Raw genomic sequence first — 16,801 nt, 5'->3', positions numbered from 1 at the left:
GAGATGGCAGTATTGTGGTTTAATTTTGATTATGTCTTTAAGCATCATGGTACATCATACCACAGAAGCAACAGGTACTTGGACACGGCCTCTGATTAGGCCCTATTAGTGAATTTTAAAAATACTATCCCTTGACACCAAATCTTTATTTAAATGGCTCATCTTCCAGTGACTGAAACGGAGAACTTCAGAAATACAGAGTCACATCTGACAGTAAGGCTTGTACGTTCCCATGGCAGTGGATGGGGTGGAAATACAATTTTGCTGTTGAGCTCTCAAAACCCGGAGCCTTGGATTTCTTTTCAACACAGTGAGTTTATATACTGGAAGTCAGTTTATGTGAGAAGACTTGTTCCCTCACTGGCTTCAGGATCTTTTGCTTCTTTATGAGCCTGGAAGTGCTCTCTCAAATCTCAAGTGTTCACTTCACATACAGGGGTATTCCTTGCTTTGCCTAGAGTCTGCTTTTACGATGAGTACCTATTTTTGCTAAGTGGCGCTTTTGTGAGAAAACATGAAAAGCGGAACTAGCATTTTAGCCTTTTGTCTTCCAGGAAGCAATGGAGAGGCAGTGAACCCCGAGCAGGGTTACCACGCTCTTTCCCCAGAAACAGCACTTGGCATCCAGCCACCGCTGCCTGAAACACTATATACTAGTGCTCTCTTGGATTTTGTTACTCTGATGCTGGAGGCAGCTTTTGGCGTCTGGAAATGCACAAAAATGTTCTCATCTAAATTGTCAGCTGCCTCTTGCACCCATTTTGGCTTAAGAAAGGTTTGGTAAGACCACTCTGCTTTGAGATCCGCAGAGGAACCTGCATGTAATTAATTCAGTGTGAACAACTCCTAAAGTCCTAGCCCATTGTTATACAAAAAAAACAGAGAAAAATGGGCTTGTCCCTTCTGTGTTCATCCACATTCAAATGAAAGTGCTTCTGTTTGTGCAGTCTCCAGTTAATAATAATAGGTTATTTTGGCTTTAAATGGTTAATCCAAAGATTCTCCTCCCCACTTCCTGTCCCAAGTATTTACATGGCAATTCCCAAGCAAGCAAGAAGTCCCTTCTCGTCTTTCATAAAGACACCCTTAACTTCTGTGGCCGACCAGACCGTCCCTCTCCTCTTCCTCCTCCTCCCTTGATGAGCTGTCCCTCTGTAGGGAAGAAGCAGCAGATCCTCCGAGAAGTAACGTCACGCTCTGTAGTCCTGGTGATGCTCACCTTCCTAAGTCCTTGCGACATTTTCCTTTTAAAATATTAGGAACACGGAGCCTTGACGTGTGACAGAAGGTGTCTTAGAGTTCAAAACCATTTGCAGAGAATATTGATACCCACCTCTTTCTCACGTTTAGACTAAGCTTCTGCACACCTTCAGAAGAAATTAACAGTAACCTAAGCTTCATTTTATGAAGAGACTGAAGTCCTTGGGCAACATTCACTTGGCTTCCACCTTGTTGCCCCCCTTGCCCCTGGCTAAGACAGTCATGCATTGGGTAACTTGCTAGATGAGAATCAGCCTGTGGACAAGCACGGGTGCCCTGGGGAGAGTCATCGTATTAGCATTACTCTGCCAAAAACTGAAAAGTCACATGTTCTGTGTAGAGAAGCACCAAAAGGCAAACCTCCATTGGGGAAGATTTTAAATAAAACAGTAGCCAATAGCCCTTACTTCACAGAAGAGAAAGGCATTTAAAGCTGAAAGTCAGTTACACTCTCCCTTTGACTTCAGGTTTAACTGACTCTGGCAGGACTTCCTGAGTTTTCATCCTCCAGCCCAATTCTGGCTGGGGGAGCAGGCCTCTGCCTGAGGAGATACCTGGAAGAGAAAGAAAAGCATTTGTTACAGATATGCTGAGAAGACAACAGGCCCGAGACAAGCACCTTATTCCTTAAGAACTGGAGGACTCCTTGCTCTTAACAATCTAGACTTTGTCCTTGCTCTTGTCAAGAGTGAATTCCTAATGGGAACAATCTCAGGCACTGACTAAGTCGGGTGGCAGCTCAAAAGTAAGAATGACCAACCCAGTTGGCTCCTTTACTGGGACTAAGGGCCCACTTGTGGAATCACGAGAACCCTGGACAGTGCAGAGCCCCTCAGCGGGCTCCTGCCCATCAGCCTCCTCAGGGATCTATCAGTTTTCTTTTTTCTAAGAAAACTTGCAAGGTATGCCTGCTACTTTCCCTTTTTGGAAGGGAACATGGGAGAATCACCGAGATTTTTGGTGGGGAGCGCATCTACTCCGTTCCTGTGGGTACTTGGTGCCATCCGAGTTGCCCTAGGACACCAAATGCGTGGGGTGAGACAAGTCTGCACAGCAGAGGATGCCCAGGGTTGGCCCCATACCAAAGGGGTAGAGATGTGCAGAAATTTGAAAAAGGAGCCCCAGATAAGTTTCACTTCTGCTACCCTTGGGTGGTGGGTATGGTGGCGGTTAAAGACAGTGTCAGAAAAACGAGTGTGGAACACCCAGCAAGCGGCAGGGAGAGGGGGAAACAGTCCTGGAAAACACGGGAAGACCCACAGCCAGGTCCCCCCCCGTCCTGCCTCATTGGTCTCACAGCACTTGGCTCTATGAGCTTCTGACAGACGATCCCACAGGAGCTCTGCAGCTTGGTCACCCCTCGGTTAGAGAGCAGCTCATCCCACGGGGGGGCTGTGCTTACCGGGCTACAGCCCCTCACACGGACTCTCCTGTGCTCTCATGGGCTTACTGTCGGGGATAAGGGTGCAGCCGGCCAGCATGTCCAGAGAGGCCAAGATGGAGTCATACACGTGATCCGCGTGGCTCTCCAGGTCACTCGTCTGCTCTGAGATCCTCCCCAGCACATCCTTTAACACTAACAAAGGGTGGAGCATTACACGTATGCACGCACACCTCCCCCAAGTAGCCACTCCTCCCACCCCAAGGCCACAGAACAACCAGCAGCAACACATAACAGTGGCTCCAGGGTGGGCCTTCGAGGCACCAAACGACCTACGCTGGTCACCTCAGAGGGTGGAGAAGATCATTGGCCCTGCTTAGGAGACACACAGGTCTGTAAGGGGCCCGGACAACGTCTTGTCACTAACATCACTCGTCCTGCACACCAACCTGGAGCACGCAGACCCTCCTGGCAGGTTTAAAGGCACCACACACCAAGATAGGTGCTGGGCCTTGCCACCAGGTCCTGTCACCTCCCATGGGCTTGGGGACGAGAGCGGCAGCAGATGAAGGGGGGGGGGTCTAATGAGCTCTGGTGGTACACTGGTTAAAAGCAGCCAGGTACGTAAAGGCCAGGTGCTCAAACTCACCATCCACCCTGCAGTCTGCCTCACTGATCTACAGTTGTGCGGAAGTTGGGATATTCTCCAGGGCTGCGAGGAGTTAGGAGGACTCCCTGGTGCTGGCTCTGTTTTTGTAAGGAAGGCCTAGTCATCCATTTGGGGATTCACTCTTTGATTTGTTGTAGTTGTCAGGTGCCATCGAGTATGACCCATGAACAACAGATCTGAACCCTGTCCTGTCCTCACACGTCCTGACACACGCGAGTGTCAATCCACCTGGTTGAGGGTCATTTCTCCTTCACTGACTCCTTACCTTCCCAAGCGTCATGTCCTCTCCAAGGAAAGCTTGCCTTGTAGATCCCAGTTAAACAGGCTTAAAATGAACTAAGTGAAAGCCAGGGGGGCCCCAGAAGGCTGGTGAGGGGGATTCACATTGTGGGAGTTCTGTGGACCTGAGAAAGGGACCGCCCAGGTCGGACGCCAGGCACAGCAGGACCCAGCACCAGGCACAGTGGGCCCCCAGGACCCAGCGCCAGACACAGCGGGCCCCCAAGACCCAGCGCCAGGCACAATAGGCCCCGGTCTTCTCTTTTCAAAGTTTTGTTTCTTCTGTGAAGCACAAGGGCTGCCTGAGCCTTCTGGGCCTTTATCAGCTGTGCGTTTCCTGCCGCAGTGGTGACAGGAAGCAGAGCGGAAGCTGATCCGCAGACGTGAGCAGAAAGGAGCCGCCCGGGAAGCCCAGCCGTGCAGTGTCATCAGGACGGGGCTGTCCCCACGGCTGAGCAGCACTGGCGGAGCCGGGAGGCGTGCAGCCTGAAGCAGCTCTGCCTGCAAGCGTGACTGCACTGGGGTCTTCCCCTCGGGCTCTGAGACCTCTGCTCAGCCGCGTGGGTTTCAGGATTCAGCGGTTTTCTGAGCACCGGCAGTGGGCGGTTAAAGTTCTTGTCTGCTAACAAGAGCTTGGTGGTTAGATCCCACCAGCAGCCTGAGGTAGAAAGATGAAGCTTAGGGCACTGATGGGCAAGCTGCCTGCTGGTGTACCTGAAGGGGACGAGTAAAGGAAGGTAGGAATGGTGATGAGATTGTCCCATAAACCGACTCAATGCCAAACCGGTTCAAACCTCTGATGAACTGGCACGAATTCAGATGGGAGAACAAGGAGATGAGCTGAAACAACTGAGTTGGAAGGTCCAGCCTGCAGCTTTGTGTGGAGGCCCAGGGCAGGAGGCAGGGCCGTATGGAGGGGAAGGGTGATTCTGGCATCATTTCCGTCAGGTGAGGGACAATCCAGCAGCTGCTCCAAGCGAGAAAGATGTGTAATCGCCTCCATGCGACTGACAGCCTCAGGACCCAGCCCAGGGTCGGCGCTCAGTGCAACTCAGGGCAGGCAGCGAGCGTGAGCTGCTTCGTCCTCGGATGATGCTCACGTGGGAAACGCGGCTCTGAGGGCGCTGACTGTGCCAACCCCAAAGACACCACGTGGTTCTCACTGAGATGGGGAGTGTCGAGGGGGCTTCACAAAAACAGCCACGTTCCCCTTTATTTCAAGAAAAGAGGTTGTAGAGAAAACCCAAAAGGTGCTTGTTTTAGTCAGTAAGCTTGGAAGCCTTCTGAGAGAAGGTAAAAGTGAGAGGTTCTCATTAATGGATTAAGCACTTGGTAAGTGTTTGAGTTAGTTCTCCAGTGAAGATCAGCGCTCCTCCTGTATTTTTTAAATGCGTCTCACTTCCCCTCCTGCCACGGCCCCCTGCACTCCCCTTCCTAACTGAAGGCTCCAGGCAAGCTGAGACCGCTAAGGTGCAGTAGTCAGGATACCTCTCCCAGGCTGGGCTCAGAAGGGAAGTGTGCCGCCTCAGCCCACGCAGCCGCCGTGCCTGGCATGGGCAGAGTATTCCGTAAAATGCTGCCATTTTAAGTAGCCAAGCTTTGTCCCCACTGCCATCAAGGTGGTTCTGGCTCAGAGCTGACCCGCCACCATTTCCTCTGGGGCTGACAATCTTTACAGGAGACTGCCCACCCTTCTTCCATGGAGCAGCATGGGGATTCAAACAGCAGACCTTTGGCTGGCAGTGCAACACACACCAGAAAGCAAGGAGCAAGGCATGCTCAGGTTCTGACCCAACAAAACCAAAACCCCAAAGACCCTAAACTCAAACACAGGAAGCAGCAAAACAAAGCCCTTACAGAATTCACACCAGATGGTCACTTCTCTGCTCAAAACTCTTCTCCTTCAGTGGCTCCCTGTCCATTGAAACCCCCAGACGTTGTCAGGGGCCATGGAGTACGACTCACAGTGACCGTGTGAACAGCCGACCTGAACTTGGCCCTGCCCTGTGCCCACCTCACCATCTCTGACACAGGTAAGCTCACTGCTGCAGTCACGATGTCAATCCCTCGCTGGGGTCTTCCTCTCCTTCACTGACCCTTCATCTTCCCAAGCATGATGTCCCTCTCCTAGGAGAACCCTCTCCTGGCAACATATCCAGACTATGAAAGATGAAGCTGTATCATCTTTGCCTCCAGGGAGCTCTGGCTGCACTCTCTCTAAGACATATCTGTTCTGTTGGCCATCCATGGTGCTATCCTCCCATACCACAGCTCAAAGGCATCAATGCTTCGGTCATCCCTGTTCACTGTCCAGCTCTCTGGTGCGCAGCAGGTGACCCAGAAGAGCATGGCCTGAATGTCTTTCAATTCTGACCTGACCAGTTCACCCCTTGGACACTTGGCGAAGGCTGGAGACATTCTGTCCTGAGGGTGTGCTCCTGCAGGCCGGGAAGGTTGCTAAAGATGCTACCCAACAGCATCCCCAACAAAGACTAGCTCACCCACCGTGCCAAGTGGCACATTTCTGCCGACGAAGGTTCTACCTCACTGTCCCTTCAGCACCGGCAGGTCCAGCTCCGATTATGCTGACTGTTCCCGAAGCAAACCAGCCCTCATCCTGAACCCAGGGGGAGGCAGGAAATAGATGGGCTTTTTGTCAGCAGTCTTGTAGACCACCAGGTACATCTTATGAAGGGGCACCAGCTGCTCCTTCAGCCTTACCCTATCCTAGATCACCCTTCCTGCCACGTGCACCCTCCTCCAATCTCGCCGGGGACGTGGGCAGCACCACGCTTGTTTAGATGAGCTCCTAAAATCAACATGATTTTTATATTTTTTCCAAAACAAGGCAGTAAAAATTACAAAACAGGTGTGGGTGTGGCGTGCAGGCACACTGCTACTCTGCCCCCAGCTCCCTCTGCAGATGGCTGGCTACCCAGATCCCCCTGAAATAAAGAATGCTTTCCTGGTGGGACTGGAGAGCCTGGGGACACCCCCAAGCTGCCCCTTTGAGCACTTCACCCAAGACCAAGGAGCCACTGCTGACCGACAGACAGCCTTGGAGCGAGTGGCCGCAGGGCTGTGCCAGGGCATCTGAGCCGCCTCGGGGAGCACCAAAGTGTTGGAATAGTCCAGCTCAATGCTTAGTCTGTCGTGCCACCAGGACCCCCACCTAGTTCACCCCCAGGGACCTAAAGGCACAGCAGAACCAAGCCTAGCTCTGCCAGGCCCGACTTACACTCTGGACTGGCTCTTTAAGACACGTATGACAACGGTCTCACCGTATGTGCTTGCACAGGGTGGCGGAAGGGAGAGAAGCGAAGGAGGCTGTGGTGTGAGGGGCTGTCTGGGGTGCCAACAGTTGATGTGTGCATGCTGAGAGGGGCAGGGATGGCTTGAACAATGTCTCCCCAGTGGCGGTGGGGTCGCTGAGTCTGAGTCAACTCTGAGAGGTCAAGCTCTGGTCAAATGCAAAGCCTCATTCAAGCACCTCACCTGGGGTGTTCTCCAGCAGACTCTGAAGCAGCCGCTCCCCCTTCTCCAAGACGCTCTCTGTCAAGAACTGGTGCTCGTCTATATCTTTCTTAAATTGCTTCAGGCAAAGCAGAGGGAAAAAGAAAAGTCTCATTACTACTGCTTTGTAAGAAATTCTTAAGAAGGAACATCAGAGGACAGCACAGGAACCTGCACCTGGGTAACTGTTTTGACGGCTAACGCTGCGTTTTCTCCATCAACTCTTTCCACAGAGGTGGTCAATCTGATTCCTGTGCAGTCCATCAGGTGAGGGCCAAATGTATAATCACTGTTTATATTTTTTTAAAGGTATTTACAATTAATAAGTCATTGAGTATAGAAAAAGAGAATTGATGCCTTTTGGCTGTGGTGCTGGAAAATAGTATTGAATATACCATGGACTGCTAAGAGAACAAACAGGTTCGTCCTGGAGAGGGTTAAACCAGGCTGCTCCTTCCTTGGAGGCAAGGATTCTGAAGCTCCGTCTGACATACTTTGGACCAGTCCTTAGAGAGGGACATTGTGCTCAGGAGGGTAAAGGGACAGCCCAGGAGGGGAAGACCCTCTATGAGGTGGATTGATTCAGTGACTGGGGTAATCAGGGTGGGTGTGTTGGAGACAGTGAGATTGGCACAGGGTAGAGCAGGGTTTAGGGCTTTTGTACATAGGGTCACTAGGAGTCACAGGCGACTCGACGGCACATTAACAACAACATGCAAAATTCCATCATTTGCTCTCCAGCCTCATTTCTGTTATCAAGGTCATAGTTTTGCATTCCAGTTTCGCCAATTATTACTAATGCACCTTGAGTGCAGATTCAGTCAATTTCAACAGCCTAAGTTGGTAGATATACTCCATTTTCTAGACTGTATGAAGAAGAATGTGCCATCAGGATTGGAGAAGACTCATCAACAACCTGCAACTTTGGAGTCATCAATGCTTCTGAATTATGGTGCCACAGAAGAGCAGTGACTAAACCCCATGGACAAAAGAACAAGCAAGGCTGTCCTGGAGGAAATGCATCAGGGCTGCTCCTTGGAAGTAAGGATGGTGAACATCCACCTCACATACTTCGGGCATGTCGCCAGGAGAGATCAGTTCTTGGAAACAGGCGTACTGCTGGGAGGAGCAGAGGGTCCAGGAAACAGAAGCGGACCCTCGGAGAGACACACTGACCCAGTGACTGAAATAAGGGGTGCAAACAAGGCTGAGACTGCCAGGACGATGCCAAGCAGGGTGAGACTGTGACCTCTGTTCCTAAGAGTCAGGATGAGCTGTCGACTCAGTTCAGCCAAGGGAACTCCGGTGGCCCAGCCAGCAGGGAGCCGTGCTGCTAACCCAAAGGTGTTGCCTGTCTGGCAGTTCAAATCCCCCTGCAGCTCTTGGGGAGGAAAATGGGCTCTTGTGCCTCCAGAAAATCAGCTGGAGGGTCAGGTATGAGTCAGTTACGACTCGACAGCAATGAGAGTGAGTTCAGTTTAGCCAAAGTTCATGTAATATTTAGGCAGCTGTACAATTTACCATCCAAACGGCTTCTAAAAATTATTTTAGGGGGTTATAATGTTAGATCTAAACAACCATAGACCAGGATATATAGTAATGAAGGGTTCTATACACCTACACTGTTCAACCCAACAGCCAAGACACTCAGGGCATCTGAAATACGGCTAGTCCGAGCAAACGGCTGAATCTTCAATGGGATTTTAATTAGATTTCAGTTTCAACAGCCGTCTGGGTTAATCGGGATGGGTGTGTCAGAGGCAGTGCAATTGGCACAGGATAGAGCAGGGTTTAGGGCTGTTGTACACAGAGTCGCTATGAGTCGCAAAGGACTCGACGGCACAGAACAACAACATGGATAGTGGCTACTGAATGGACAGCAGCATCTCTCCAGACCTTTCTAACTTTGACACATTTAGAAAATTAAACTGCACCTTTACTTTCAGTTTTATACATAATTTTTGTGGTTTTTGTGATTCGTTGTTGAGAATTCCGTAAAATTTAATAGCAACTCAATGGCTTCTGCATGTACCATTAGTGACCCTGATGACATTTTCCAAGAGGTGGCCATTCCCACCCCCCTGGTCTGGCTGTTCCTCCTTCTCATATGCACTGCCCCCACCCCTCCCAAGGGTCCTATCTAGTCCACACAGATAACAAGGCTCAGGCCAGTGCTTTTCCACCTGGTTTTAAGATGACTTCAGGGGTTTTAAGGAACATGGCATCCATGAGAATTTAAATTCTATGCTGCACGTCCCTTTTTTTACAACATTTTTGATCAAAATGTCCAGTTATGGCAGCCAGGCACCACCAGTTCTCAGACTCTCAAAGCAAAGGAGGCAATTAGCTACACATTCCCATCTTCCCTTAATTCATCTTTTATCAAAGAAAAAGACATTGTACCTTCTCCCACCTCCATTTGTCAGGACAGTAATTCAGACACGTTAGGAAATTTTTCAGTATTAACATTTTTGAGGGAAAGGGACTTTTCACGAGATTCCAGGCACAGCAGTCACCTGAGCCATGAGAAGATGTTTTGAGGTGCGCGTGCATCCAGGCAGGCCCCCACACTCACCCGGTAAAGCTGCAGCGAGGACTTGAGGCCTGCGAGGCTGGACCTGCGTGGAAGGAGGTGGCCGCTCACGTCTGCTACGTTATACAGCCAGTGGATCAGCTCCTCCAGCTGAAGGCAAAACGCCTGTTCACACAAACAAAGGGAGGTTTCTGATGGAGCTGCCCTCGACAATGGTCAAGAGGCTAAAGCCCTCAGACGTTCAGCACAGGGACTGCACCCTTCCTGGGCTCTCTGTCCCGTCTCCTCTCTCCTCCACCCCCTGGACTCCAGGACTCCACCACCGTGTTCTACGTCTCCTTGGCCTCAAATGCAGCGCCTGGGCAGCACCCACACTGCCTCACGGTCTCCCTCCAGAATGGCGTGGAGTTGGCTCACAGGGCTGTCCAAGCCCTAAGCCTTTACAGAAGCTGACTGCTCCATCTCCTCGCACAGAGTTGCTGGTGGATTCAAACCACAGACCTCTCAGCAGCCCAACACTCCCTGGACCCCACCTCGCCTCCTCCTTCAGCTGGATGTTGTGGTTGTTAGGTACCGTCGAGTCAAGTATGACCCACAGTGACCCTGTCAACAACAGATCTGAACCCTGTCCTATCCTGTGCCAGCCTCACACTTTTGTATACACTCATGCTTATTGCAACAGTCGCTGTTTCGATATATCTGGTTGAGGATCTTCCTCTTTGCTGTTCCTCCACCTTTCCAAGCATGGCATTCCTCTCCAAGGATCAGTCTCACCCAGCAACATGCCCAAAGCATGTGAGGCAAAGCTTCCCCATCGCTGCACCTTCTCCAAGGTTTGTTCGTTTGGCCGTCAGTGGGATATTCACTACACTTCTCCTGTTCCACAGCTCAAAGGCATTAATTCTTCTTCTGTCATCCGTATTCATTGCCCAGCTCTCAGAGGCATGGTAAGTAAAAGACCACAGCCTGGATCAGGCACACCTCAGACAGTTTGATGTGACACCAGAAATGACAGGCTGAGAATACAGCCCTACATTCGAGTGACTACTACAGATTAGGGCAAGCGCAGGGGGACAGTCCAGAGATCAGGACCAATCCGTGCATGGAGGCCACGCTGCCCTCTCAGACTGAGTCTGTGAGAGACATGAATGAAAAGTTATTAAGTCTATCCAGTGGCACTGAGTAGGGCACAGGACAGGGTTCAGATCACAGGTTTGCTGTGAGTCATAGTTGGTTCAATGACACCTAACAACAGCAACTATGACTACTCTGTTCTCAGAACCGAAGTGAGGAGCATGTGTCTCTGCTCTGCCCCCACCTCTGCCCAGGGAGTGGGGCCCCTAGACTGCCGACCATCAGCTGCTTGACTGTGGGAGGCTGTACGCCAGGCCCTTTACCTCACAAGACAATCTCAACCTTTTATCACAAAAAAAGGTGCATGTACCCTTCGTCCACTCTGCTTTACAAAGCAAGGAACACCCACAGGAGGTGGCCGGGAAGGTTAACACCTCACCCACAGGCTACGAAATGGGATGGGATCCCCATACCCTCCCTCAGCGCACAGCACTCGGAGACACTGGGCCTGAAGCTTCCCAAAGCACTACTGACTTAGTGGTTGAGAGCTGCCCTGTTAACCCAAAGGTACAGGGGTCGAATCCACCAGCTATGCCTCAGGAGAAAGATGGGCAGCGTCCTACTTTGCCCTTTACTGCTGAAAACCCACTGGAAGGTCAGCTGGAGGCAATTCTGACTTGATGGGACACAACAGCAACATGCCTGACACTCCAGCAAGCGTCGAGGCCCGAGGCCTGCCATAGGGACTGTCTATCAGGGGCGTAGACACAGAAGCTCTGAAGGATTTCAATTCAGTTCTGCAGCTCAAGCCCCTCTCCCATAGAGCAGGTTTTGTGGCTCAGGGCCGGAAATGGTGAGTCGGTGGAATGACCTTAACTTTGATGAGTCACCCCTCGAGCTCCAGGAAGCCCTGCCCTCAAGACAGTCACTTCCCTCTGCCTGGCCCAGCGTGTCTGCGGGAAGCTTTCTGTGCAGCTTGTGTCACACGCTGGACAGCCGGGGGTGGTGACCAGGCACCCGGCCCTACGCCTGTCTGGAGGCGCCTCCTGGTTCCAGCCCTTGCCAACTCCCTCTCTGAGCCTTTTCCCAATGGTAAAATGAGGGAGGGTCAGAATGGTAAAACAGGGTTCCTGGCACCCACAAAGGTTCAGGCAGCTTCCACAGCCCTGCTGCACTGGCAGTGGACTAGAGGACGCAGGCTGCCTCCCCACAAAGCTCTGTCCACGCCCTGCACCCTTACCTTCACGCACTGCACAAGCGATTCTGTCCCCTGCTCTCCTCTCCGGTGAGGCTGCCCGTCGGCATCCAGGTCGGAGAACACCCGCTGATGCAGCACGGCCTGGCAGGAAGGGGGGGCGCTCAGCGGTCCAGAGGGCACCCCCAGGGCCTGGCTGCTCACCAGACTGCCTTCACCCGCAGAGCCCGGGGGCCGGGCCAGAGAGCGCAGGACACAGCGGCTCTGGTTGCTCGAGGGACGCTGGCTCTGACTCGAGTGCGACGGCAGAGAAGTCAGCCCGTCGCTGTCCGAGACGTCCAGGGAGCTCCGTCCTTCAGCAGCCCCGGCGGGCAGTGGGGGCAAGGTTGGGATGGAACCGACGTAAGACAGCAAACTCGAGGCCTGGCTCAGCCGCGGGGGCAGGGCTAGGTACTCATCTTCACTCTCCACCTCTTCTGCTTTCCAGCCCGAGGCCACGGTCGGGGTGCGCTGGGCGTTGTGACCCTCCCTCACTGGCTTGCACGAGGGGCCCCCTCCACCCTGCGTCCTCAGCGTGGGAGAGCCCCTCTCCTGGCGCGTGCCCACGGGCAGCCGGACCTTCGAGCCCCTCAGGCTTGGCTCTCTGCTCTGCCAAAGAGCAGCCCTGCTGCTGGGGACTCTGGGGGTGGATGCGAGCTGACAAGACGGCAACCTCGTGCTGCCCTGCTTCGGGGACCCTCCGGGAGGCCAGCACTTCAGGCTCGGCTCTCCAGGCTCAGGGCACAGCTGGACCGTGGCCTCTGCTGTTGGGCAACTGTGGGCAACGTTGGTGGGGGATTTCAGGGTGCTTGCTGGGGAGACAGTGAAGCTGTCCAGGTCGACACCAGAGTCCTGCAGCACTGGGTCAGTCAGCACACGGCTCTCGAGGTGCTTTGGGGGCAGGCGCCCCGGCCTGAGGGGATACGTGTAGTCAAGCAGGTCTTCATACTCCTTATTCGGGTTCCAGAAAGGGGAGTGGCGGTCAGGGGAGGGAGGCAGGGAGTCTGGGAGCACGCACGCCCAGTACTCGGCCTGGAAGGAGAGGTGTCTCCTGCTGGGCCCCGCAGCTCCACGTTCCGAGGACACAGGTGGTGGTGACCAGGGGAGCCGTGGCCCTGGCTCCACCGGAGACCTGGGCGACGGGGGGACAATCAGCTCCACAGAGGAGGGGCAGACCTCGGCCCGGGGGCAGCTCTGAGGGTCGGCCTTCTCCTGACAGCTCTGGACGCTGCTGGCTGGCGAGGAGGAGGAGATGGTGCGGCTGGAGAGCTGAGGCCCAGCAGCGCCCGGGCCGGCCCTGGACTTCCACCTTGATGGCAAAGAGAATCCCGAGCTGCGAGGCTGTGGGCTGAGGTCCAGCACCTGGGGCGAGTCCCCAGGGGCCAAGTCGTCCTCGGTATCCGCGTCGTGTCCTGAGCAAGAAGCTGCGGGTCTGGGAACGGTCAGCATCGGATGTGGCTCCACGGAGGCAGGAAGACTCGAGTCCTCCAACTGCAGCAAAGAAAAGGCCAATCATCCCACCACGCTTCTCTCGGAGCTGGGACTGCCCTTGGATGCCTCAACAACATTCGGGGAAACTGAACGTGCGAAGGGCCTGCTGCCCGAGGTAACAGCAGACAGCGCGCCGGCCGCTGCGGGCAGCTGGACACTCAGCCTGCTCCGGGCAACAGGATGGTTGCCCCACACTAACCTTCCACTCCCCCTACCCCCACCCACTAGCTGGAGAGTAAGAACCTGGAGGGCGCCGTCATGCCCTGCCCCACCTCTGAGGTGCCCACCACTCTGTCTGAGGATCACAGCTGAGCCCAGCAGGCAGGGGCCCCCCACACCACACCACCCAGTTCAAATACCAGCAATAACCAAACTCGGGCAAAATTATTCGCTCACCTCAGCTTTTCAAAGGAATTCCCTCTAATTTGTGTTTATTTTGTTGTTGTTGAGAATAGACCCCGAAAAGCAAAGCCCACCTCAACAGCGTCTCCATGTGCACTTCAGGGACACCGACCACATTCTGTGGGTTACGCCATCATTCCCGGGCCCCTTTTCTGAGTTGTTCCTCCCTCACTAACACCAACTCATACCCTCCAAAGGTTCTTTTCTAACTCCTCCAATCGCTGTAGAGAGATCTTAAAAGAGCACAGTGCTCAAGGTAGGCTTTTCTCCTCTCTCTCTAATTAACTCAAAGGCCACATCCCTCTGGTGGTTTGAATCCAGCAGGAACTCTGAAGGAGAAAGATAGGTAATCTCCTCTCCTGGGATTCACAGAGTCTGAAACTGTGCCGTGCTGGAAGCAGCCGTGAGTCAGTCCTGACCCCACAGCACTGGGAGAGTGAGTCGGTGACTGGTTTGGGATGACCTCAGGGAGGATGTGTGGCTTAAGGATTAAAGATGACCCCAGAGCAGTTATTCTGAGGGTTACTGCAGTCTCCCCGGCTCTGCAAAGACCGTGAGAACTTTAAGTTCTTCATTTCCCCCTTGGTGGTCAGGATTCCCTATAGAATTTTTGATCATAATGTTTAGTAACAGCATCTGAGCACCATACAGAGCCTCTGGTGTGATGGCAGAGGACTCATTAAGAATTTTAATCTGCCCAGTGGGGGACCCGGCAGGACAGCAGAGTGGTTAAAGGCATGGCCTTCAGAACCAGAGACGTCATGTTAAACCCTCAGTCTGCCACCTTTGAGCCTGACTTCCCTCCCCTATAAAATGGGACAATAACAGCACCATGTCATCAGGTCACAAGGATTAAATGCACTCTTGTGTTAAGAACTCAACAAACAACAAGCTTTATTAGAAATGCCTTCGTAGGAAGCGCAGCTCATTTGTGTCTGTTTCGCCGCGGGCCCTGGGAACCACCACCAGGTTCTGCTGGCCACAGGGCCCAACCTCTATCTCTCCCACTCGGTCCTGCTCAGAGCCTGTCACAGATGGGCTCGTGGGGGGAGCACCCTCAGACAAGGCCACGATGAAGATCAAAGCCATTCCCAGGAAAGACCAAACAATAGGACTTCAGGACGGGGAGGAACAGATCATTGAGGTCATCCTGCCAATCATACAGAGGGCCCTACATGTTCAGAGTTGACTGGGGCCAAAGAGCATGGTACAACTGCCCCCTCCCCACCCAAGCTGAACCCCACTGAAGAAGCTGCCTTCCAGTCAGGGAGCCCCAGTTCCCTTTGTTCAGGAGCAGCGTGAATGATCGGCTTCGGGGTCCCCTGAGCCCACAGGAGCGCCACAGGCCCTACACGAGCGATGTCAGTGCCCAGGTCTGACCCTCTCCAGTTCCCTCCTGAGGGACAGGTGATGCCCTGCACAGAGCCCTCTCCTGGCACCAGGCCTCACTCTCCAGGTGAACCTGTGCAACAGAGTTCAGGATCCCCGACACTGCACAGTGGTAGGGAAGCAGGGCAGACGGGGAGAAAGCCACCCACAGCCCGCCATCCTGGTCCCAGCGCCTACCTGGCTTCCCACAGAGCACCGGAAGTCTCCAGTCCTCGCGACGGCAGGGGGCTCACGGTCAGGAGTGGGCTGGGACCCCCCAGGCTCAGACTCAGCCCAGCACGTGGGGGCCGGCTGCTCAGCCCCCCACACTGGCGAGGCAGGTCCCCCCTCAGCTTCCAGACGTGGAGGCTGCTCCCCGCTTGCTGGCTCCCCGCAGCTCCATGTCCCGCAGGGCTGGGCCTTTCCATCCATGGAGGCCTCCACCTCTGCCTTTTCCTCCCCCAGGGCCATGGAGCCTCCCCAGGCCAGGGCCAGGGCTTTCAGTGACCTACAAAACCGAGGGGAGGGGACAGGAATACAAACGTTCTGCAGCTGCGTCCAGGAAACGTTATTTTTTTAACAATTAAATAAAATGTTTTCTGTTCAAGGAAGGATGTAAGGAAACAGAAAGCTGCTACTTCTGTTTGCAGGACTAAGTCCAGCTTCTCGGCCCCAGACCCTCCTGTGCTTTTACACCCCAGCACCAGGCACCCCATGGAGCGAATGCAGGTCGTCTCAGGCAAGAGGTGGGTCCTGCCTAAAGGCACCTTTCGCCATCCCCTGAGACCAGCCTCACCGGGTAAAGGCCTGGTCGGTCCTCTGTGCCTTGTGCTGCCACGGCCGTTGTCACAACATCCCCGTTGGCAGGCAGCTGGGGCCTGGTTCTGACTGCTCAGCTCCAGAAACTAGAGATCAGCGAGTCAGGACACGTCCCAGCCTCAGCTGGGATGCACCGGGGATGCCCAGCTGTGCTGGTCAGGGAGGCTCGTCCAGCACAGAACCCCCACAGGTCATCCTTTACCCATGATGGCCAGAGAGCAAAGACGGGCAGCAAGTATTGTCGCCCCACCAGCCTGGGGCCCGCTCACCGGGCAGAGGGCAGAAGGTACTGAGGTGGGCCTCAATTCACAGGCTGTGTGAGGGGAAGCAGGAGCCAGGCAGCCAGCAGGGAGGTCAGGGAGGCAAGGGAGATGAGAACTCACGGGGAGGAATGAAAAAAGACCCCCCAACACACAACTGTGCCACTATGAAGAGCTTCAGAGACCGCAGAGAAGGCCGAGCCCCTGCCGAGTGCCATGGCGAGGGCTGCTGGGGGGAGTGCTGGGAGGTGGGGGTGCTTGGGGGCTGGAGGGCCATTCTGGGACGATGCTGAGGAGGTGGCAGGGGCCTGCGCACAGCTGCTGGTGCTCACTGGCCAGCCTCCAGGTGAAAACCTGGGCAGAAATAGCCTTGTTGCCTCAGAGTTTTAAAGAGGAGGCCATGGGGGGGGCTGTGGGTACAGGCTTTCTCCGTGGTTCACAGGCTGGACCACAGCCTGTCCTCAGGGACTGTCCCAAACTGGTCCACGGAGGGCCTCACCCCACGTGGCCTGACTGA

The 16,801-nt window shown here is 54.0% G+C and overlaps 1 protein-coding gene across 1 annotated transcript; it reads right to left on the bottom strand.

Annotated features, from left to right (window-relative positions):
• Positions 1 to 2,666: 2,666 nt before the first annotated feature.
• CEP68 (centrosomal protein 68kDa) lies at positions 2,667 to 15,676 on the bottom strand. Its single transcript, XM_006881034.1, has 5 exons — positions 15,404 to 15,676; positions 11,951 to 13,435; positions 9,679 to 9,801; positions 7,086 to 7,182; positions 2,667 to 2,836 (listed from the first exon to the last, which is right to left on the bottom strand). Exons 1-5 carry the CDS (start codon positions 15,674 to 15,676, stop codon positions 2,667 to 2,669), a joined length of 2,148 nt encoding a protein of 715 aa, XP_006881096.1.
• Positions 15,677 to 16,801: the final 1,125 nt, after the last annotated feature.

This window comes from Elephantulus edwardii, unplaced genomic scaffold, assembly GCF_000299155.1.
Source record: "Elephantulus edwardii isolate Elephantulus edwardi_28Jun2011 unplaced genomic scaffold, EleEdw1.0 scaffold00011, whole genome shotgun sequence".
In the NCBI taxonomy this organism is placed as follows: domain Eukaryota; kingdom Metazoa; phylum Chordata; class Mammalia; order Macroscelidea; family Macroscelididae; genus Elephantulus; species Elephantulus edwardii.
Note: the sequence above shows the minus strand (reverse complement) of the source record. Positions and strands in the feature narration are given on the sequence as shown.